Below are 23541 nucleotides of genomic sequence, written 5' to 3'. Positions count from 1 at the left end.
GAGTTTGGTTAGAGGGGGAGGGGGAGCGTAACTACGGTTGGGACAGCAGCGTTTAGAACGTAAATCATAAATTTAATATAATTAGTAATTATTATATAATACATAATATTCACAGACTCCGTCAAGAAATAAGGGAAAATAAAATATTCACTGAATTTATCGGTCCTCGCGTATTTCGGATATTCGTACCTATACACATTTGTTATTTATTTATATCACAATTTACAAAATTCGAGGATCTCAAGATCCGGAAGCTACGAACGTGAAAAAAATAACAAAGGAGAACGCGGTAGCGTGAACAGTTCATCTTGTTGTCTCACTTTGTCTGCTTTTTCGTATCTGTCTTCACTTCCCTCTGTGTAAGTCAGGTAATCATAGAAAATCAAGGCGAACAAAAAAGGAAAAAATTAAACCTTTTTTTCATTTAGAAACTTTTAAAGATTATTTCGACGTTAAAAAAAATAAGGAAAAAAGAAAAGAAAAAATCGAATAACGAAATAATCGCTCCTTGTGTGAACGTTCCAAATAGTCTCAAGGGGACAGATCGATGGTCAGGTCAGAGGTCCAAGGGTCTATGCCTGATTTTTTCATTCCCATGTCAAACGCTATGCTACATTTAAACAACATATCTATAACTTCTAAAAAACTTCTACTTCTCAAGTTTTAACCTTATTTTCTCGTCTGCTGACTCGTCGATCGGGCGCATACCGTGCGTTTATTAAAAATAATACTAAAGCAGGAGCAGTTGCGTGTAAAAGAGAGGAAGCGGCCCGGTATACGCGAGATCGGGAACGTCACACATTATTCGCGGCGTGTTTATCTCTGTGTGTGTATATATGTGTGTGTATGTAATATGTGTTACAACCCTCGTACAATTCGATATAAATGCATGCAGCACTAAGACCTAACTGTCTCTAAAACTGTCCGTGATTTTATCGCGTCGCCCTCGTAGAAGCTTGTTGTTAATATTCTCGCAGAGTATAATTCTTGACAAGAATCGCGCTTCGCACATCCGTAATGCTCCGTTTTGTTCACTTTTATCAGAGAATAAAGCCCTTACATATTTTCCTTTCTATGTGCTGAATTGAGGGGACGTAACGCATCTAGTAAATCCAGCGTAACTGCTCTGCACGATAATTTAATAATCGAGTGATCCTCTTTTATGGATCTGTACGAAATTTAATGCATTTTTATGCGGCACAATAGTAGCCAATAGCTCAGCTCAGCGTGCGCCGATTGGTCGTGAAACGTACCTGAAACTCGAGCCGATCGTGAGAAACATCGTTTGCAAACCAGAAATCATAGTGCAACACTTCTACTCAATATGCTCGATCGGTAATGCAAATATCTCTACGTACGTGGTACTCTTCCAAGTAGGGGTACATGTTGCAAAACGATAGAAAAATGCGCTACAACGTATCTATCCTCGTTTCTAGGGATTGTTTTTTCGTGGGGTTCTCGTTAGAACGGATTTCGCCATAACTTGATCTCGCTTTGCCCGAATCCCGAAGAGAGGCTAATTTACTGTACAAATATCGTCGACTTCGCGATTGCAAAAATAAGAAAAAACGTTACATTAACAAATTTCTCACGAGAAATAATCGTTAGAAAAGTTTATTTTTCCGCCTCTTTTTCTCTTGTCTTCGAAGGACATGAGGCAAAACGAGAAAAGAAACATATGTAGGAAATTCGTTGAAATTCGTGATTCCCGTCGATAGGTAGAACAGATCTCGCTAAGGTAAAAAGATAAGATGGTAGTATTTAACGCGACATGCGGACATGCGGTTTTTCTTGCCTCCTTCTTCGCGGATCTTTTTTCTTTTTCCGCGGAGAGAGGCTATTCCATGCATGCGCGTTTATAAAACCTGCGTTGATTGTTGGTTCGACGTCGAGACTGGACCAGACGCGGCGGACGCGGGCGGTCCGATCGGGCCAAGATCGCCGCCTCCGCTGCTTGTTGATGTACCAGCAGACGTCGCTCCTACTCCCATCGCTGAAGCGGTCTTCATGAAGAACTTTTCCAATTTAACAATGATGTGCTTGCCATAGGTGTACTTGCGTAAACTTCCCAAATGCGGCCGGATCTTATGCATCAACACCTTGCGTTGCGCTGGCTCCGCGACGTCAATCATCTTTTGGACGACATAATTGGCATACTGATCCTTCATCATCACGTTCAGTGCACTGCGCGATGAGAAGAAAAAAAATAAATAAACAATAAACATTAGACTTGAGAATATTTGTTTTAGATCTCCCAAAAATGGTACTCACTTGTCATTGAAACCGCAAACCTCTTCAATTAGTACGGCGCGTTCCTGTCTTGTAGCATGAGTCACGCATTTTTCGACGACGTTACTCGCAAACTTGTGCTGAGAAAGAGCGAGTACTTTACCTCTAACGCTGCTGATTAATTGTGCTTTGTCCTCTGGCTTTCCGTGCTCTATAAATGAAATAGATAAATTTCATTATTAATATTATCATATTTACTACATAATAATATTTGAGTTAAATTAATAGTAATGTAAATAATAATTTTTTTTCATTAATAATAACAGTACAAAATGATAAGAATAGATAGAATTATAAAAATGATACAGATACCATTATATACGATCTACTTTAGTAATAATCCATTTATTGTCGATTATCAAAATCGGTAATGTGTATTGATATTTTTTAATTGATTTTATTTAAAAGATCTTTAGCTCTGACGATAATCGTATCGATATAAAATAAATAATATTTACCAAGCACATGTTGAATGACGTAATTGCCATATTGATCTTGAATTAGTTGATCAGTGGCAGCGTGTAATTCTTGCAAAATTCCTTGAGTTTGTTCAGCAGTGCAATGTTCGAGGATACGCTGGATCACTCGGCAGCCATATGGATGAGTACTCAAAGAGTATACCTGTCCCGCAAAGGCTCCTATCACGAACTGCAATGCTCGGGGTTCAACGCACTCGATGCATTTCTGTACAACGTGATTCCCGTTTTGATCCTTAACACACTTCAACACATGCCCATCTAGTTCTCGTACGATTTCCTGCTGCTGTTCTGGTCCGATCGACTCGAGTGCCTTTTGTATGACTCTGCAGCCATACATCTGCAGCGCAAGTGGTAAAACATGTCCTCGAACCTAATATAAATAAAAAAAAAAAAAATAAAACAAAGGCATTCATAAAGATATTTTTAATATAATTACTTGTTAAATTATCAGAATATTTCATGTCTAATCACATTGAATCAGATGACACGCAAAAATTTTTTCATCATATTTAATATGAGTCATAATAAAAAGTAATAATATAGTAATAAAATAACAATAACATTAATAATCTAAGACTGGTCTTTTGAGAATGTATATAGAAAATGTTTTGCATGAGATATAGATAATAATTTAAAAAATGAAAAAACTGTTCACAAAAAAAACAATAAATAATCAGAGATATGATTGATAAGACCATTTATTAAAGCGTTAAGAAACGTGCTTCAACCTGTTCAGTATTGAATTATCGGAAATTATTAGAATAAAGTGAATTAACTCTAATCAATTCTTCTCGAGAAAATAATTTTTCCAGATATAACTGAAATTTACCTTTTGTGCGAGAGTCGATTTCTGTTCTTGTGTACCGTATTCAAAGAACTTCTGTATAACATAGTTTCCGAAAACATCAGTCATAAGAGAATATGCGGAGGAAAGGATTTCTTGAAATACAAGCTGTTTCTCGCTGGCCGAGGCCCGTTCCAATTTCTGCTGAATAAATCGCGAACCATGCTGATCTTGACTGAACTCAACTATGTGATTAGCTAAATCACGCAACTGAAGACTCGGGAAACTAACGAGAAAAGAACACGTATAATTTATTAGCGTATTGTTCACTTGCGCGCTGGAATAAAGCTACTGATTGCGTCGTCAGAAGCAAGAGATCATACGTAATTTTTTCTCACAATATATATTAAGTCATTTTCTTTTTTCTCATGCACCGTTTGTGCTTGGTAGAATTTAAAATATATATCTCTTTTTTTATTTTCCTAAATTAATAAATATCTTAACCAATTATCATAGAAATCTATTTTCAGAGAAGACAGAACACATGCAAGACAGATTTAATTTGATGAAGCAAGATAATCCAAAAAGAGCCTGCATCATAAATTTGCCGATCTATTCCATTTACACGTCTTCAGGAAACTAATTTATTTTAATAAAAGTACGAAAAATTGTATAATTCTTCGTTGTAGACATTATATTTAAATACTGGAAAATTGTAAGAAAGTCCATTAATTTTACCGATTATTTCGAAAATCTTCCAATAGGCGGGATCGTCCTCCAGAATTTTTGTCATTAATGTTAGCGGCACCTCCACGGCCAGGTTTGCCTACGAGATTGGGAAACAGAGAGCTACTAGAGCCAAACACTCCGTTGGCTGTTAGGGTAGGTACCGCGCTGGCGCGGAACTTCGCTTCGGCACCGGGGGCCGCTGACACTCGACTGGCACCTCCAACAAGACCACCCAATGAGCCTCCTAAAGTTGGCGGCGGTGTTAATGACAAGCCTAAGGGACTTGGTGACGCAGTAACTGTACCTGCATAATAAATCAAAGTACTTAATGACAGATTCTTTGATAAATTTGGAGTCGATTCTTCCTCGAATATCAAAGATCGCTATCATTTGCAGCGATCTCCGATTTCGAATATCACATGTTTTTATAAATAATAAAAATTTTGCTATAATATTTATTTTAAATCAAACGAAGAAGATTAATTATTTTAATTACTAAAAAGCTCAGTTGCAATAAGTCTCTTATCTTATATTATTAATTACTCAAAATATCGCTGATTCTTGGGCATATTCGTTAAATAAAAATCGACTCCAAAATTTCCTAAAATTACATGAAGAATAAGAAGCCTAAGCGCTCGTATCTAATTATGCTCGATCTATATCTGTATATACCTGTGTCTGTATATTCTTTGCAGGGAGTACCTGCATTTGTAGCTAAATACACTCTGTCCCAGGTACCTGTATCTAGAGAAAATAGTACTTCTTATCTCACTGATTGTGAATGATGCGCTGTACAATTTTTGTACAGAAGCAATGTACACTGTATAATGGCTAAGTCTAATCCCGTGTGTTATATTAAAATTGTTACGGATTGCACAAGTGGCGACACTGATCGCTCTCTAAACCAGTCGTCCTTGCGGACGTTTACTCACTCCCAATTAAAACATTTTCAAGCATCAGGATAATTTATACGTTGGAATCAGTTTAGAGAGAAGGGTAGTGTTGTTATCATAGCTGAGTTATGTATACAAAAGCACGTGTACAAATGGATTACGATATATTATTAAGACACAATGTACAACATAGATAATCGAGCGTCTATGGCGATTCCGAGATGCCTCACAACCGTCGTGTACAGGCGTCTAAAGTGACACATTCAAATTTTCGAAAGTATCTTTCATCGCGCGTCAACGTAAAGAGCTAAAACGATAAAACGATAAAAAAGCTGATAAGGTGAAGATAATTCCTCTTTCAACTTTCATTATAGGCCCTTTCCATTTAGTGACACAAGTTGACACAAATCTCGTTCTATCTTTCTTGATATTCCACGAGTAACAAAGACAGAACGATACTTGTATCATCAAATAGAATGGATACTTGTGTCATCAAATGGAATGGATACTTGTGTCATCAAATGGAAAGCACTTTATCACTTGCATTTCTCCGTACGTTTTCTGCACAATGGGAACATTTGAACATGTTGTTCTAGACGCCTTACACCCCGTATATCGGAGTACATTTCACACACAACAAAACTGTTCTTACCGAGGGCGCCGTAACTCTGAGGCCACTTCGCCCGGCTATATTCCAAGCTTGGACTGAAGGCTGAAGTATTTCTATCAAAGGAATCACGTCTGCCGGTTGAAGACGCACCGAGGCCTAAACCTGCACTGACGCTCGAAGGCAACCGGTATCGAGCATATAAGAGACGTGACGGTATCAAATAGATTACGAATAATTAACAAATCGGCACAAACGCTCTATTGAGAAAGACACGTCGCTGAACGAGAGTTGGCTATATTCAACACGAAAGTACAAATCAATTAGATTGTATGAAGCATGCAACACCTTACGTTACTTCTTTATTTATTTTTTGTACATGAAAATTCGTACACACCACCACTGTAGAGAGCCAAAAGGAATTTCTCTGGTCCCAGGAAAAAAGCACTCGAGTTGATATTTCGAGTTCAATATTTCAGGATGTCTTGTTTTCCATAACAAGATAAAGTAAAATATACATATCTCCATAAAATATTTTACATAAACTTAATCTAGATCTTTCTACGAGAGATACTATGTAACTATTAAACAATGACAATTATCTTACTATTTTCTCCCATTTCTTTTATTTTAATTTGATAAGTTGTGCAGGTTTTTCTCATACTTAGCATACTTTTTATTATACATTCCTCATTTTAAAGTTATCGCTATTACATCGATTTATATGTACAAGATAACTTCAAAAATTGAGGAACTCGTTTCCAATCTGTATACTTAAAAACGAGGTAAATACATACATATATATATATATATGTTATAAATTTATGGAAAGCTCCGTAGTATCAGGTTTTCAAGAATATAGATACAAAACTTTTTTTTCCTAAAAACAAATTCGCGGGTTTAAGAAATCGAGAAAGGACTGTTTTCCTGGAAAATAGAGAATTCACCGAGAACAAAGGTGCCCGAGGAGAAGGAAGAGGAGGATCGAGCACGATCGCGGATGATATACCTGTGTTTTGTAGTTGGGCAGGCGAGCCCAATGCTCCGAGCGGGGAGCCGCCATATCCTAGAGCCGCTAAACCTGCGGCAAGTCCTGAACCTTGCTGCTGCGCCTGTTGCACCGCAACTGCCTGGGCTTGCGCGACCACTGCCGCTGCGCTGCACGCTGCCAGACCTGCACCAAAAGCCCGCAACCCACACGCGCTTTCTTAGTCGTCGTAAGTGTTGATTAGCGTATGTTACCGAGCCTTATACCGTCTACGGAGAAGCCTGGCGGTCTACATATCGCAATCGCGTGTCCGCGAACGTGGGCGTCATATAGGAAAGCCCGAAAGAGAAGTCGAATTTCAGGCCGTTGCGTGCGAAACATCGATTCTGCGCTGCGATCGTGATCGTATCGTAGACGATTTCCGAGGAAAGATATGTGCAATCGCAAGCGGTTAGTTGTATTATTCATATATTGAAAGTAATTATAGTAAAATTTTATAAAATAGTATAATTAAACGTAGAAAATTTAGAAGCAGAAAGAATTAAAGACAAAAATCCTCTCAAGTTCGTAATGTTCTGAATGTTGAATTCTTTGTACAGCGAGATATTCATTTTTTCACGTTAATGTAATTACTATTCTTAATTTGTATTACTTTTCCTACATCACATCTGACTTTAAATCATAATGTACCAGAAACTTTCTTTACTTTTACATTTCTGTATTTATAATACTAAAGAGAGCATTCGCAAAAATTCCAGAAAAATAATATCGTAATTTTATGAGAAAATCATGATGTAATAATCGACTAGAAGATATTAATTTATTTGCTACATTTAATTTAAAATCCGAAATTTCTTATATGCGACGATTTAATAAAATTACTCTCTCTTTTTCTCTGCTATTGCGCGCAGTACCCTTTTTGCGATGGTGAACCCAAAAGCGCTGCTCCTCTTTGCTACCCGCGCATACCCTTATTTGCGACTCGGAATCGTGCCGTCAATAGTAGTATCTGTCCTCTCGTTTTTTCTTATTGTGATATTACATAGGTAGTGCCGGGCGTGTTTTACGCGTATTTACAGGGAACGAACGAGTCAATCGTAAACGGTAAAAGTGGACGTTAACGATGATAGCACATATTTACGTATCATAATCAAACGAGTCATATAATTTCGTTTCGCATCACACAGTCATGCATTACACACGTATTACACGACGAGGGAAAAGAGGAGGGAGGGATAGATCTTTACAAGATATTACATACAGCATGACTTTACAAGACTTCTTATAAGTGTGTTTACAAAGAAGACTGTGGTTATACGGCGTATTGGATTCCCGTTAGACTCACCTAGACATTCGCCAGGCGTAGCGTTGCTGTGTGATGTTGGAGTCGGTTGAGAATATAAATTTGGCGGTGGCGGTGCCGGTGGACCCGGTGGTGGTTGAGACGGAGCTCTGTTTACGAGAACTGGTGCGGGGCTGACTAATCTCATGGGGGTCGCTGCCGAACTTAATCCGCGCACGCCTCCCATGACGATGGAACCGTTCTGATCGTAGTAAGCCGGTATCACCTGATACTGACCCTGTACCTGCGGAAAGATATTAATTGTGCTACATCAATTATCTGTACTCTAATACCTGTACTACCTGTACAAAAATATCATTATAATATATATAAATCAATCATTAAAAATAAACTAATAGAATTTGAAATAAATAATATTAAAATTGAAGGGGTTGCATTTATAATAGATTTTATATAATGGCTAAAAAGAAGTACAAAAAACTTTATCTTCAGACATCAAGGTTTCAGAGACTTCATTCAGAAAATATGTGATAATCTGAAATGTGTCCGATCTTAAAACGTCCGTTTAAGTAAGCTCCTCATATAAATCGTCGAGATTTCTGTCGCTTTCATTTATGTCGTTGTACATAAATACAATGGACGTAACTCGCTCCAAATTGAACGTCTAATTTTATAAGTTGGGAACATTACAGTGCTGCGTGTTCCTACCGTTTTCTTCACTTGTCACAGTGGTAAAATATCTAAGAGGACAATGTGGCAATCTCTAATTGGTACAACGAACGGTCTACGTCTTATGTCAAGCACAAAAAACAATCATCGGCCACTCGCGGAACAGGCAAGTGAGAAAATAGCTTTTACAGAATTAGAAACACGTCTAATTCGCGGTACGCGCTAATTCGTGAACTCTCTATCTACCCCGCCGTCAAACTTAAATTTAGCCTTTATTTAACGATTATGCATGATCACGATACTCGTGGTGTATACGCGCGGCTCGATTTATTTCGAAACATCGCACATCAGCATGCACACCTTCGTCAACTGAAAGATATCAGAATGAATAATCAATAAAAAAAATTCCCCAAAAAATCGCAAAATTCTCATTTTTTGAATTTTCAAACAATTAAAGATAAATTTATGTCAATGTTCTCCGAGAACATCTGCTCGCAACCAAGTCGTGACAGAGAGACTTCTTCTATTTTTATTTACAAACGCGTAATTTATAAAAATTATCCATTTCTATTCTTTTGCATTTCTTTTGTATTTTTTTTACGGATTTTGACGATTATTGCCGGCGGGTGCCTTACCGTTTGTGCCAGATTGTTGGCGGTGTCCTGCGCGGCAGCAGCCGCAGCCGCTGCCGAAGAAGGGGTGAGTGGTCGTCGGGGTGGCGGTGGCGCAGCCGCCTGGGGTGGTGCCTGCGGCAGCAATCCAGCCGGATAGACCCAGGGCCCGACACCATAGTATTGCGGTACTACAGGAGGTGGTGCGCCAGCTATCAGCGCCCCTACGTAAGGCTCTTGTCCACTGATAACAGTATAGGGGGCAGTAGGAAAGTTTTGTTGCTGTTGTTGCTGCTGCTGTTGCTGTGCTTGGGATGCGGCTAGGTATTGTTGCTGCTGTTGTTGCTGCTGCTGCTGTAGAAGTTGTAGTTGTTGTGGTGTCGCGCCTTGCGGCTGACTGCGGAACAGTGTCTGAAAAGAGAAAAAAATTTGAATATGACAACACAAGAAAGATTTCTTCTTTGATAGCGTTAATGTTTTCCAAATAATGCCATAAAAAGGCTACAATGAAATTAATAAACATTAATAAAATAAAGCGAAAATAGTAACTTGTTCTTGATGTTACATTTTTATTTTTATTTCACTTATTTAATTTTTATTCTTATTTAATAAAAATTATATCTGCAATAACTTTAATTTTCGCTAAGTGCACGATATTAAAATTAATACTGGCACGTAATTATGATCTTGTTAATTTCTGTATAGAAAATATGAAACATTAAATGAATAAAATTTATAAATAGTCAAGATAGAATTTTTATTAGAATCGTCGACAATATAATGCTGTTGATTGTCTCGGAAGACTTGTTATCTATTATTTATTAGTTATTATATTGTATATTATTTTTGGAATGGAGAAGAATCTGTCAGTTAAAAGTAAAACAAATACAAAAAAAAATTACTAAAATATTATTTGCAAATCTAAGAAAAAAGAAAAAAGTAAAAATTTTTCAATTTTTCAAAAAGTAGTTTGACCAGCACTTCAAAACTCACATTTAGAGTTTAGCAAATTGATATGATATCGTTTTTATCAATGTAGATTATTTTTAATTTTTATTTAATTTATTTTTTATTTTTTCTAGTTCTAAGAAAAAGATAAAAGTGAATTAAACCGAAATTAAAGTTAATCTATATTGGTAAAAATGGACATAACACACGTCAGCAATTATTGACCATTAAAAGGAATTCCTTTAAATGGACGTGTGTTATGTCTATTTTTACCAATATAGATTAACTTTAATCTCGGTTTAATTCACTTTTATCTTTTTCTTAAAACTAGAAAAAATAAAAAATAAATTAAATAAAAATTAAAAATAATCTACATTGATAAAAACGGGTATCATATCAATTTGCTAAACTCTAAATGTGAGTTTTGAAGTGCCAAACTACTTAAACCTTGAAAAATCTTAGGAATGTATAAAGATCTTATCTCAAGAGAAAATATTCTCCCCATCCAACATTACAACCAAAAAAATCTTCAAAATTTCATCATCCAAAACACTAACGTGAAAATGTTACATGTTATAATACACGCAACAATATATTTTCTAATATTATTTATAATGCTCGTCTTCGCACGTCTCTATATCATATAAGTATAAAGTTGCCATATTAATTACGTAAGACTAAGAAAAAGACAATTAATCAAAACTTAATATGTTAATGTTACGACGGACACAGATGATAAAACTAAAGGTAAACACCTTTGTAAGCCCTTTTGTTTTTTCACGACGATTTAATATCGAGCTTTCCTGTTAGAACATTGTGTATATTATAAGGGGGAACCATATCACGCGCAAATCGCGCCGGTCGAAATGACCTTTCGGCTTCAAGGCTCGGTGACGGCATCGTATTACTGGGATAATCATACGGACCAGGTTTTCAACATGAGGATCAAGGCCGGAGGCAGGCGATGCCACTGCCTGAAAGCGGCGCAAAAGACAACTCGGCATTAAAGTCGAGGAAGACGACCGAGACCATCACCTCCTCCTCCTCCTCTTCCTCCTTCACCGCCTCCTCCGGTTGGTCGGCCTGGGTCGACGACCCCCCGCGGACGTTCACCGACATGCGTTCGCCTCTTCTTCTGCGTTCCCCGGACCGGTGAGATTGTACCGTGGACTTTTTAATTGACCGACAAACGTGCCGTGATTCGGCACGACGCGACGTAGAAACAGCGATAAAGTTACGTACCACGGAAACATCAAAAGAGTACAAAAAAGGTAATAACACTCTCGCGCGATAAACACACGTATTAAAAAAAATGAAGCTCTCCTCTTAGTTATTTTTTTCGCGCGATCTCTTTAAATCTCTCTTTCGCATAAATTACAATCATTCAATTTTTTTTTATCGAAAATAAATAAAAGTAAATTTAGAATATTGTCGCCCCGTCATTGAGACTATTAAACTAATGAGTATGATTGGCGGATGAACTTTTTTTTTCTCGATGCTATCGGTAATTTACGGCATATTACGATATGAGTTACAGGGTTTGTATTTATGGACGATCGATAAATTTAATAACATTATCCGAGCCGGAGTTCCTTCGACCTTCGAAGTTACGAGAGCTTGGAAATAGATAGGAACATCGACCGAATGGCTGATTTCTTGCACGAAGCGAGGAAAACTTAAACCATTCACGACACGCTCCAACCCTAAGAGGCAACGATGCGTTTCGGGTATTAACCTCTTCCGGAAACGTCGAGCTTGAGTCAAGGCCATAGTTACACCTGACCGTTGCTCCTTATACAGGAGAACTCTATTTCTCTCCGGACATAAGATATTAATATATAGAGCACACTTTTTTAATTTATTAACTTATTTTATCATATATTCTAAAATTACACGTTTATATATCTTAAAAACAACTTGCTAAATTAGTTTATAATTATTAGTTCACTAATCAGCAGCACATCTAATATTTAATTTATTTATTTTACACAAAATATATTTTATTTGTATTCAACTAAGAAAGAAGAAAAAGATAAATCACAAGCCGTTTATTCATTTCTTATCGGTTCTATCTATTCTTATCTATAGATGCATTTTAATGTAACAAAAATTTTAGACAAAAAAAATAGTATAATAAGAAATGTTACATTACAAGGTGCACACGTGTGAAATGCTAACGTCTCATTAAGGTCAGATACCGTGTTCGAAAATTTTTTTCTCGAACACTGAACCATTAATCAAAGAGGCTTCGTCATTGATTGAGATTCGAACTAGTACATGGAGATTCGAACGCCTACAGGAACAGTCTCATTAAAACGTTAATAGTATATCCTATCCGAAGCAAGTCTGTGTTTATCTCACCACTATTTGTTTAATAAAATCGTTATCTTATCGTCAACTGAATGGCTAGCTCGGAATTAGATCGTTATTTCTTCTCTTATATCATTCTTCTCGAGTATCTGATTATAATTACGCATATTTCTTCTTGACCTTGTATATCTGATTGTAATAATTATCATTCATTTGATGTAGTTTGTTGTCAAGTATTTTAGAAATTTGAATTTTCCGAGATTCGAATTTTACTAATTATCTCTTTTTATTAGTGTATTATTTGATGTCTTACTTAAGAGCTGGAAATATTGCAAAATCATTCAACTCTTCAAGCGAAACTTTAAATTAGTCTCGTACGGATCGTTACAGCTATCACCGCTCTTAAGAATTGAAAAGACCGAAACAAACGTCTAAATGAAAATTGCGGTGATTTCGCATAAAAAGCGGAGTGTCAGAGAAGAAAAAAAAAGGAAGAGAAATTGGGTGAAGCGCGTCATATCAGAGAGGGACAGTCGATTTCGGGTGGGGAGGCGAACAATGGCGCGGTACATTGTTGTGGGTGAGAATAGGGGTGAGTTACACTCCTGGAAATGTGAGTCATTGTTGAATATGTAAGGTTTCCGCCGGCGGCTGCAAATCGTCGACCAGCGATATGGAGTCTGATTTCCTAGCTGTTAAAAATATCCGTCGCGATTACCGTCGCGCTTTTCGAAAATACTTTGACGGAAATAAATGGAACGCCGCATTCTTAATTAGAACTATGTGACGTGTAATAAAAACACTTAAGACATTCAAGAAAGTATAAAAATATTTTCTTATTAACCAGAATAAATTCTTATCGGATCTTTTCTGAGACGTGTATAAAACGAGAAGTGTTTAGATTAAATGTCAATTAGTGTCAGTTTTATAAAATCATTAAAAACTCAAAAATATCGCACGTTCGATAATTATTATAAAACCTAAGAAAATAAATTTATATCTTTTTGATAATAAAACAAACATTACATAAAATTTTATCAAAATTTGTTTAAATTAAAAAATTAAGAGTAAGCTGTAATTGCATTAAAATAAGTATAAATAAAGCTAAATTAGCAAATAGTGTGGAATAAAAATATTAAGTTTCGAGATTAACTCTTACGTGAGTAAATAAAGAACAATTTCAATTTTTACTTTGTGTTTGTCATTCTTAAAGTCTAAAACAATCATAGCTAAAAGTATATATTGTTTAGCTTCGAATGGCATCCATTGGGAAGCCTTTATCAAGTAACAACGCATGGGAAGTGTACGTCATTAATTTTAATAGAAGAGTTACCACGAAGGACTTTCTAAGCGAAAGAATCAAGGAGCGTATCCGATTGTGTAATCAGAAAGGAATCAATTATTTATATATATATATATATATATGTATATAAAGTCTCTCTTATCAAGGTATTATTGTATCGCAATAATGAACAGAGTACTGACTTTTCTCCTGCACTCATCAGTATCCGGATAGACTTTCACTGATCTGCGATAGCCTACTTATTGTCTTTGTTTAATTACTATTTGCACTCTCCTTCCAGCGAGTGCAAAAAATCGCATTATATCTAGCACGTGTCAGTATTTCCGCGATATTTTAATTGCCATACGAACAATCATGCACTTTCTTTCGTCGATTAAAAAATCTTACCAAACATTTTTAAGTCTCCAAACTAAGAGAAAAGTCTTTTTCAGAACAAAATTTTTAATCCTGTTTTATCAATAAATTTCTTCTTTATATTTTACTTATATAATTGCTTGTTACAAATGCAATTATTGTAACGCTATTTAGGCGAGGCAAAAATCGGATTTTCTCGCGAAGGCGTTAGGCGCAAGTCGGAAGGTTCGGCGAAAGGCTTTTGATTACAGACTTACGAAAAAGCATAGCGTAACGAATGATATAAGAACGATTAGGTAAGAGATATTCCGTTGCTGAATTCCTTGCGAGTCATCCGCGGAAACGAGTTTGAGAGTGACGAAGGTTCGACGACCTTTCTTCTCTCTGCACGTCTCTGTCGTTTGCCTTTCATAACCGGTACGTTTTAATATTTATCGTTGGTTCATCTCTATCGTGGCGCGTGCATACATTCTCGGGAACGTCAAACATTTCAATTCCGATCGGCTATCGATTCGTCCGATTTTTTATTGTTGACTGCCAACATGATCGTTTCCATGAAATTTTATTTCGAACACATTTTTTTAAATTGACAATAAATAATCTTTCTTAAATTTGAAAATAACGTGTCTACTTTTGTGATACATGTTTGCCACTTTTTTTGAACCTTCAACTACAGCTATAAATAACCTAAGTTTTAAAGCGTCTTATTTGAAATACAGAATGCAAATGAATCTCTACTTTACAGTAATTGATAGAGAAAAAGGTTCAAAGTTTTTTTTACTTACAATTTAGAATATCATAGTACCAATCATACGAACAAGTATATAATCATACAGATAGTATCAATCGTATAGATTATACAATCGTCTAAAAATTTTCGCTTCGTGTCCAAACGACCCTTACTAGTCAAAGATTAAATACAAATTTATAAACAGTCTGGAAATAAGTTTTTCAATAATGGATAAAAGTCTCTTATCTAGATTGTCAGTTATTAATGTTACTTATAATGTTTTTATAATATTACATATATTACTGACATTTTAGCGTGCTAGTAATGATTTATCACGTAGATTGTTTTATTCGGAAGCTTGATTCTACGCTCTATATAATAAAGCGTCGCAGCCACTCGGAGATCAGGTCATCAACACCGTGTGCATCCGACGTAGGTATTGTTGCTAATCTCGCATAGAGTATGCATCCGTTACCGCGTCTTATCGCATCACATTGTCACAATCGCGAAAATTAGCAATAATAACGCGGATGTTTCACGAGCAACTGAGATTGCGGCAACAAGATTCCGAAAAAAATTTCATCCAGTAAAAAATATTGAACTATTTTTCTTATTCAAGAATGATCCATACGTAACATGAGTACGTAATGATGCGAAAATAAAAAAAATATCAATATAATCATGCCATCAAGAGTAACATATAAGGTATACTGTCTCGATCAATGTTTACTTTTTCCTCAAACAAATTTACGATTCTCTCGTGAGTTGCGTCATTCACAAACGTGTATAGACTTTTCGCGACAGTACCGCGTGAAAATCAATAATTTGCACGTGAAAGATACAGAGTAATGTATACAACGAAATCTGGATTCAATTCTAATTCAGCGTTATGGAAAGTTCTACCGACTAGTTCGTGGTGCACATTACCGCTCACAGATGCATAAATGTTTCACCGCCATTCATTCCGAAAACTCCGGCTTGGCGGGCGCATGTGTGCATGTGAATGCGTCGCGGAAGAACAGTTTAGTGCCTGCGAACGATTTATCTCGTTCACGCAGTGTCAAACAATCTCTTATGCATTTTAAGCTACTACTTTTATCTAAAAATTTCTCCGATAAACGATTTAACATATGTTCGAACGTGAAATTAATTTTATTAACTAAAATTCTATTAACTAAAATGTAAATATTATTTATATATGTAATACGGTTACGAGTATACATATAACGATTGTAATCTATCATGCAAGAATAAAATATACGACTATTCTCCCTCCGGTAATCAGTACATCTACTTGAAACTTTTATTGAGTTCCAAGAGGGATCAAACTTTCACGCCAACATGTGATTAAACGGTCCTAATCTCTCTCTAAAAAAGAATGGTACCATATATCAAGAGATCGTTTGGTTTTATGAGAAACGGATGAGGCGCGATATACATTCTCATGAAAGTTGGGGTATCTGCGTGAAATAAAAGTACAGCGACGACAAACCGCGGCGGGAGTCCGTTACTTCACCGCTCCGGAGCACCGTTAGCTCACCTGGCTGCGTGTACGGAATATACAGGGTGTCGCGAAGAGAAAGAGGTCCACACGGTTCGTCGTACGAGATCCGCTTTCCGCTTGCATGGTGACGTGCACCCATACATCGCGCGAATCGTGTCATTTTGATTGCGACGTGGAAAATGCGGGTTGGGGGAAACGACATTAACCCGCTTGACTGTGTCTTTCCTCTTCCGCATATATTGATGTACTGATTCGCATTGAACACGGTCTCAGTCCGGTTCTCTCTATCACGACCGCCTCCTCTATGTGGCATTGACCTTCGCAAATGACAGATTGAGAAGCGGTAAATCCGACAAGTCATCGAGTAACGATATAACTTGATTTCATAGAACGTAATATGTAATAACATTGTGTGGAGTACAGAATTTCATGTATTTCATTTTGCTCCAGTTATAATTTTTGTACAATATCATATAATTAGCTCGATTCATCTACAGAGGTTGTATCGTTGTGCTCAATTTATTGTTCTAGTTGTCATGATTGACCTCATAGAATGCAGGAACAATTGACGATACTCTGCATTGAGGACAGTAACAAATCTGTTGGCACAAGCGAAGGGACTATACATATCCGGAGATGTTTTGGTTTCCATGCGAAGCCTTATGACGAAAGTAACGAGGGCAAACATTTATGTTGCATTTGTTACGACGAAAAGAGGTCAAGGGTCAAGGTGCGAGGCACATGGCAATTTTGAGATGACTTGATGTAACTGCAAGTCACGATGCAAAATATACCTTAGCTCTTCTCCGTTATAGAAGCAGAATTACTCAGAACATAATTGGGTTTTGTTAAAGACGTCTATAGAGTAAACTTAAACACTCGCTTTAATTGGATTACTAACATAAACTTGATGTGTGATACTATCGAATTAACTGTATCGCTTAAATACAGAAACAATCCACTGGCGATAAGTAAAAGCTAGTACAATTCAGCAATGTTTGAAAATATAAAGATACGTAAATATATCTGCAAAAGAAGATACGATAGATAAAACTAGATATAAGAGTAAATCTGACTTTTATTAAATGAGAAATTGTCAAGAAGAAACAAGATTTGGCCGAGTCACGAACATCACGGATTCGCTACTCTGCATATATCGATCGAGGTATTGTCGACCGTGCTATGACCGTATTACGAACAATAAAAAGCCAATCTGGTCGCATTTTTGAAGCGCGCAATCTTCTGCACGAAACGTGCGAGTCAAGTGAACATCACGAGATTTGTGACAAGCCATCGCACTACAGCGGCACTATTTTCGCGTGAGCGGGTATAAATCATAATTCTGAAGAAAGTCTATTATACATATATTCGTTATTTCTCAACGCGCTATAATTTATCGAACAGTTTTTATATTAATCGCATTTCGTTAATTCCGAAATCTCGTTAGCTCTATTCTTTTTAATGAAAGTTCTAAAACACAGATCTGTTTATACATTTCGAGTTTCATGGTCGAGTGACGATTCGCTTCTGCAGAAATTTGATAAAATTCCGATGGATAAATTCAATTATTTTAACATTTCATTGAGTAATAAATTTCGAAATTTAATTTGTGTGTAACGTTTACTTTTAATTGTTTTAATTTATTTCATTTAATTCCAATTTTGTAATCTCTGTATATCGGAATTATGGATATATATTCCATGTAATATCAATTGTGATCGCTAAGATACGTTCTCGCAATACTTCTTCCTTCGATTTTACAAAAATCACGCTGCGTCACTTTCCGTTGCGCTGTTACATAAAATTACGCTATCACAAATCAGTCGAGACCGCAAATCGAATTGCTTCCCCGGGGATATCCCGTTCTCATAGCGCGCCAGGAATATCGTCGTGAAACATGGTTGAACGCGGTTTGCGAAACGTCTATCGCGGCGCGTTCCAGATTACGTGTCGCCGGCAGCGGCGGGACGGCGGCAACTTTCTAAGTGTACAGGTTGCGACGAGAGAACACCGATCTCGTTTCTTTCTCGCAGGTTACCGGTCGTTAATCGCGAGGGCGATGGATGGAGAACCGCTGCTGGCCGCCAATGTTCCACGGCGGAAACCGGTTCCTTCGGCATCGCGAACCGATCGATTTGACCCGAGCACACGGTCGATGCACAAACACCCCTCCCGCCGTTCGTTCTTCCCGCTGTCGGCGGTTGTACCGTTTTACCGGACCACCGATGACTCGAGAACTCTAAGAACGGGAAGTTTAACGAAAAATGCAGCAAAAAAAGGTAGATGACAGCGAATTATGTTTTAAGCGTTTATCGGCAAACAGAAAGTCTGATGTACCCGACTGTTAACGTTATTAATGTTCCGCTTATAGAGCTTCTAAAGATATAAGTACGATATAAATAGGATAAATAGAAAATAAGGAGAATTATAGATGATGAAATTATCATAAAGCTAACGGAGATCGTAAAGCTAATGAAAGGTAACAAAGATATCTATACATGAACTTTTAATAGTATATACTTCGCGTAATCTTCTTACATAAATTAACTTGTCTTTCTTTCTTTCTTTCTGCACAATCTTTTTTCTTTTCTGTACCAAACCGCAGTGAAAACTACGGAGAACCGATTTGCTCCGAGGAGATTTTTTATCGTCACGGGTATCGAGAGAGGCGCGAACGTTCTCTTTTGTAATAGGTGCCTCGATCTGAACGTTCCGATCAAGCCGGTCGATTCGAGAAATAATAGTAAGAAAAATTTCCGTATGCAACAATCTCGTGGCTACTAGAACACGCGTGTGAACTTGCAATAAATACTTTTGTATCTTTTTAGGAGGCCTTTTACTTTTCCCACTGAACTGGTACGGGGTATACCGCGTCCGCAGTATCGAGATTTCCATCAGCGACAAAGTTCTGCGCGGAAATATCTTAAACGGTATCGGCGCGACTCGTTTAAAAATAGCGGGAAGCACCCAGCTTAAGTATGACGGACTCGGAGCCAATAACGGTCAGAAATACGAAGCAACGAACAATCAGCGACTCCGAATGGAGAGCAGAATAGCCGGGAAAAAGAAAAGGAATTCGCGAAAAAGGTAATCGCGAGGAAGGAAGGGAAGAAACATCCGTAATGTGTCTGCGGCATTAACGAGCCAACCCCCGTGGTGGACGCATCGAGACTCTCTGAACAATAGCTATTGTAGTCGTTTATATTATCAACGCAGCTATCCCTGTTATTCAAAGACGTTAGCCTAGTTGCAAAATTCAATTATAATAAACTGACCGTTCTCGCGCGCGCGCGCACGCATTTACCCCGTGGGTAAGGATGAAGGAGAGGAAAGGGATCAGGGAAAGATAGGTAGAAAGCGTGGTTCGTGCAGGGTAGGTGCAGGTCGCGTGATAAGGGTCGCATTGCCACACCTTGATACTAGATATCCCTCTTCGTGGTAGCTTTTAGCCAAATGACGCGGATTTTATTATTGGATGGTGCCTGTTAGAAGGGTGCGGCCGAGAGCTTTACCGTCATCCTCCTGGTATTAATGCGTCTCCACCGTCGCTAACCAGCCTCGCCTTATTCGCGTTTTTGCTCCCTTTCTGATGAGCGTTACCGTGAAGTCTGACAAATAAACTGTCTACACGCGAGTCCGTTAGAACGATTCAGAGACTGACCGGTGTGGATGACCTGAGATAAACTGCAATGATGTTTGACGTTTGCAGTGAAAATCTATAGTAAATTTTGTACAAGGCAAAAAATCTTAAATCGAAAATCTCGGAAGGAACAGCCACAGAAGTTTCTCTTTAATATTTTTAGAAAGCAAAAAGATCTCTGCTTGGTTATCCTTTACGAATTATCAAAATTATAAGTAACTGAAAGTAATTAAAAAATAATAAATTAGTACAACAAAAAAGACATGTACAGATCTCTATAAAAGATATTGAAAATATCCTCCAGAAATTATTAATAACAATAATAATTTTATTGCATGTACACTCCGTATGTACTTACAAGTTGGATTTAAACAATGTCTAAAATTACAAAAAAAAGAGGAGAAAAGAAAAAATAAAGAAAAAATAAAGCTAGCAAAAGGCAAAATATTCTGAGGTCTCTAAAAATATATCTCGCACTAATTATTGTCGAGGAGTGTAAGAGATCACTTTCGCGTGCGTCGAAACCGCGATTATATCGCAATGGTATATTAAGACCCACGCCGCAATTGCGCTCTCGAGGCATTACTCTTACGAAAATTTCTCCGCGCGCAATGCTCTCCGCTGCGTAACAACAGTGGATTTAAAAGCACTTTCGTGAGAATCCGTCGGGCGGGAGAAAATGAACGTTCGACGAATTTCCTAAAGTTCTCATAGCGGAGCAACACGCTTCATGGGTCCTCTTCATCTCCATTTAATGAAAATAAACGCGTGGAAAATTGCGCAAGAAAGCGTGTCGATGCACGAGTGCCAGGCCGGGCGTTTTGTAAAGCGTCAACGATTTTCGATTCGACTGATGAACAAAGAAATTGGAAAGTTCAAATCTCTCGTAGGCTCAATAAACAAGATGAAATAATGAAAATGCAAAAAAAAAGAAAGGATAGGAAATGCTAGCGAGAAAGCGTGTAATCGCGTTAAGCATTTTTTTCGTTATCAACCGAAATCGTAAGTCACAGCCTGTAAAAAATAGTTTATCGTCATTAAATAATTCATTGTGTATTTTTATAATTGTAACGCTCTTTCTTACTTATACATCTTTGCCTTATAGAAATCGATTCAAAAGCTAGAGAAACTAAAGACAAAGAGGACGTAAAGTTTGAGAAATAAGTTAAACAAATGACGTGTAAATACACATTTCTGACACAATTCAAGGTGGAAGAAGTCGTATTTTTCAAGAAAAATGTCACTTCTCTTATGATTCTCTCTGAGTGAGTAAATTATTCTTAGTGACGTATGTGCAGAGGCGGGGGACAGACCAATTAATTTTATTAAAGGGGACGAGAGCCGCGTGACGTGGGCACGCGGTGTAACATTATATGGTCACGCATCTTGTAACGACGCAACGTCGATTTTATTAGGTCGTTATCGTACAATAGTGAAACGCTCTCGTATTCACCATCCCTGTCGACGTTTCATCGTAGAGACAATACATTGCCGTCCTTGCGAGCTTTTACTGCGCGCGTACACAGGTGTACCTCAAACAAACATACGAAAAAAGCTAACCACAAAGCCGGATTATTTCTAACAGAGAAAAAATTTTCTATTTTCTTGAATAATACATTTATTTCATTAAAACGCTGCTAAATCGACGAAAGAAATGTATTTTAGTAATCCATATTTAATGCTAAAAGTTAAAAAAAATAAGGGGAAAAAAGGAAATTTCAAAACTATGCGAAAATACGTTCGCATTTTTCAATATCATAATTTACGTACACCCTGTATGCGACACGCGCGATGTACCTATCACCGCCAGGCGATATGATTCGATTTTTCCGACAAGAGAGCACTGAAGTTGTCTCGCGTGGTGATATCAGATTTATCATCCGCCACGGCAGGGGCATGTCGATAGATAGAATATATGTAGATGGTCAGGCAGTGGATGGATAGATGGATAAGGACGAGGCCAGGATAGCGTTCGCATTCACGCGTAGATCTACCAGCGATCAATACGCATAAAGGCGTCATTACGGAGGATCGTCGGAGGATCACGTGGTCTCTTATCAGTTTTTTTTCTTTACAACAGAAAAGAAAGCTTACTGCCGATCGTTTTCTTTTTGTTCGAAGCCGCGAGCTTAGGGCTTAAAGCGCTTCTCAAAAATACGGTACTTAATTCTCCTTCTCGCAATCCATAAATTAAATTAAGTGTCTCGTTTAGAAGTAATTTTAAGTTGGAAAAAAGTATCGGACGTATATTATAACGTATTCGATTGGTTGAGTAACGTTGTGTTCGACATTAATTCCTACGAGATCTCGATATACGAAATCCCAAGAGGGGATATAGCGTTATTGCACGCTATACCACCCCCCGTTCGTCAATTTATGCTCGGAGAAATAAATGGTTTTATACGCGCGTTTGTCGTCACGATAAGAGTATAAAAATATAGAAGCGATAACAAAGAAAGAAAAAGATGAATAACCATTATGAGCGGAAGATATTGACGTAGTTAGATATGCCAGAAAATGGAGAACGCTGAAGAAGAAAAGGCCGGCCCGGCCGCTCGCGCTATGCGCTAAATACGGCTGTTGGGGGTTGATTTTAATACCCTCTCTTGGTAGAGAAACGTTGTGGTGCATGTGACCTTTATGAAATGCTACAACCTTTGTAGATCCTGATTGCACTTCTTCACGCACACGAACATATGTGTTCGTGGACACGTCACACATCGCATGTATGTACGAATGCGATGCGCGTTCATTGGCGAAACGTAAATGTATTCTAATCGTACTTCCACATATCCGCCACGTAGGCAAAGCGAACTCGCGCATACGCTGTCTTACGAATGCCCTGACAGTATAGGAGCCATTGTTTTTGCAGTTACATCCGTGCGGTATACCGAGCGATCCGTTATTAGCGGTACCTAAGCGGAAAGAGAACTTTCTCCGCGAAAAAAAGAATCAATGCGAAAAAAGATCATTTTTTACATGAAGCTTTACTTTCTCTAGAAGACCAAATTGAAAAAAAAAAATGGAAAATTGGTAACATTTTTCTTTTATTTCCGACTCATTCTATCAATAATTTATTTCTTTTCTTTTTTCGTTATCGAAATATAAATGAGATTATTCATATAATTTAGAAATACTTTATCCGCCACAATTTCAATTACTTCATTTTTTTGAGAAACAGAATTATTATGTTGCTCGATATTTTTTCGAATATTTTTCACTTTGCAAAATTTAGAATATCCTCAGCGTGAAAAATCTACAATTTTAAATGCAAAGCTACACTTTTCCCTCCGTACAGTCGTAAAGAGAAACGTTAACAGGAATCTATTGCATCGTATGGATAAGCATCGTTTACGTTTTCTTCGTCCTTTATCACCTCCCCGCCGCGATTGGTATTACC

The 23541-nt window shown here is 37.4% G+C and overlaps 1 protein-coding gene across 8 annotated transcripts in view; it reads right to left on the bottom strand.

Moving 5' to 3' along the window:
• Positions 1 to 252: 252 nt before the first annotated feature.
• The window catches only part of pum (pumilio), an 84069-nt gene continuing 60780 nt past the window's right edge, over positions 253 to 23541 (bottom strand). For 3 of the 8 annotated variants that reach the window (XM_018444231.1, XM_018444228.1, XM_018444229.1), the window contains exons 11-20: positions 9377 to 9763; positions 8115 to 8355; positions 6791 to 6955; positions 5827 to 5946; positions 4954 to 5025; positions 4291 to 4585; positions 3598 to 3838; positions 2748 to 3138; positions 2272 to 2440; positions 253 to 2184 (exon numbers count right to left, since the gene is read on the bottom strand). In XM_018444231.1, the coding sequence (XP_018299733.1) occupies positions 1857 to 2184; positions 2272 to 2440; positions 2748 to 3138; positions 3598 to 3838; positions 4291 to 4585; positions 4954 to 5025; positions 5827 to 5946; positions 6791 to 6955; positions 8115 to 8355; positions 9377 to 9763 (2409 nt within the window). In that variant the 3' untranslated portion in view covers positions 253 to 1856. The remainder of the gene's footprint in view (positions 2185 to 2271; positions 2441 to 2747; positions 3139 to 3597; positions 3839 to 4290; positions 4586 to 4953; positions 5026 to 5826; positions 5947 to 6790; positions 6956 to 8114; positions 8356 to 9376; positions 9764 to 23541) is intronic. The other 5 variants (XM_018444232.1, XM_018444233.1, XM_018444234.1 and 2 more) reach the window with 5 other exon arrangements.

This window comes from Mycetomoellerius zeteki, unplaced genomic scaffold (genome assembly GCF_001594055.1).
Source record: "Mycetomoellerius zeteki isolate Tzet28-1 unplaced genomic scaffold, Tzet1.0 scaffold149, whole genome shotgun sequence".
NCBI lineage: Eukaryota > Metazoa > Arthropoda > Insecta > Hymenoptera > Formicidae > Mycetomoellerius > Mycetomoellerius zeteki.
Note: the sequence above shows the minus strand (reverse complement) of the source record. Positions and strands in the feature narration are given on the sequence as shown.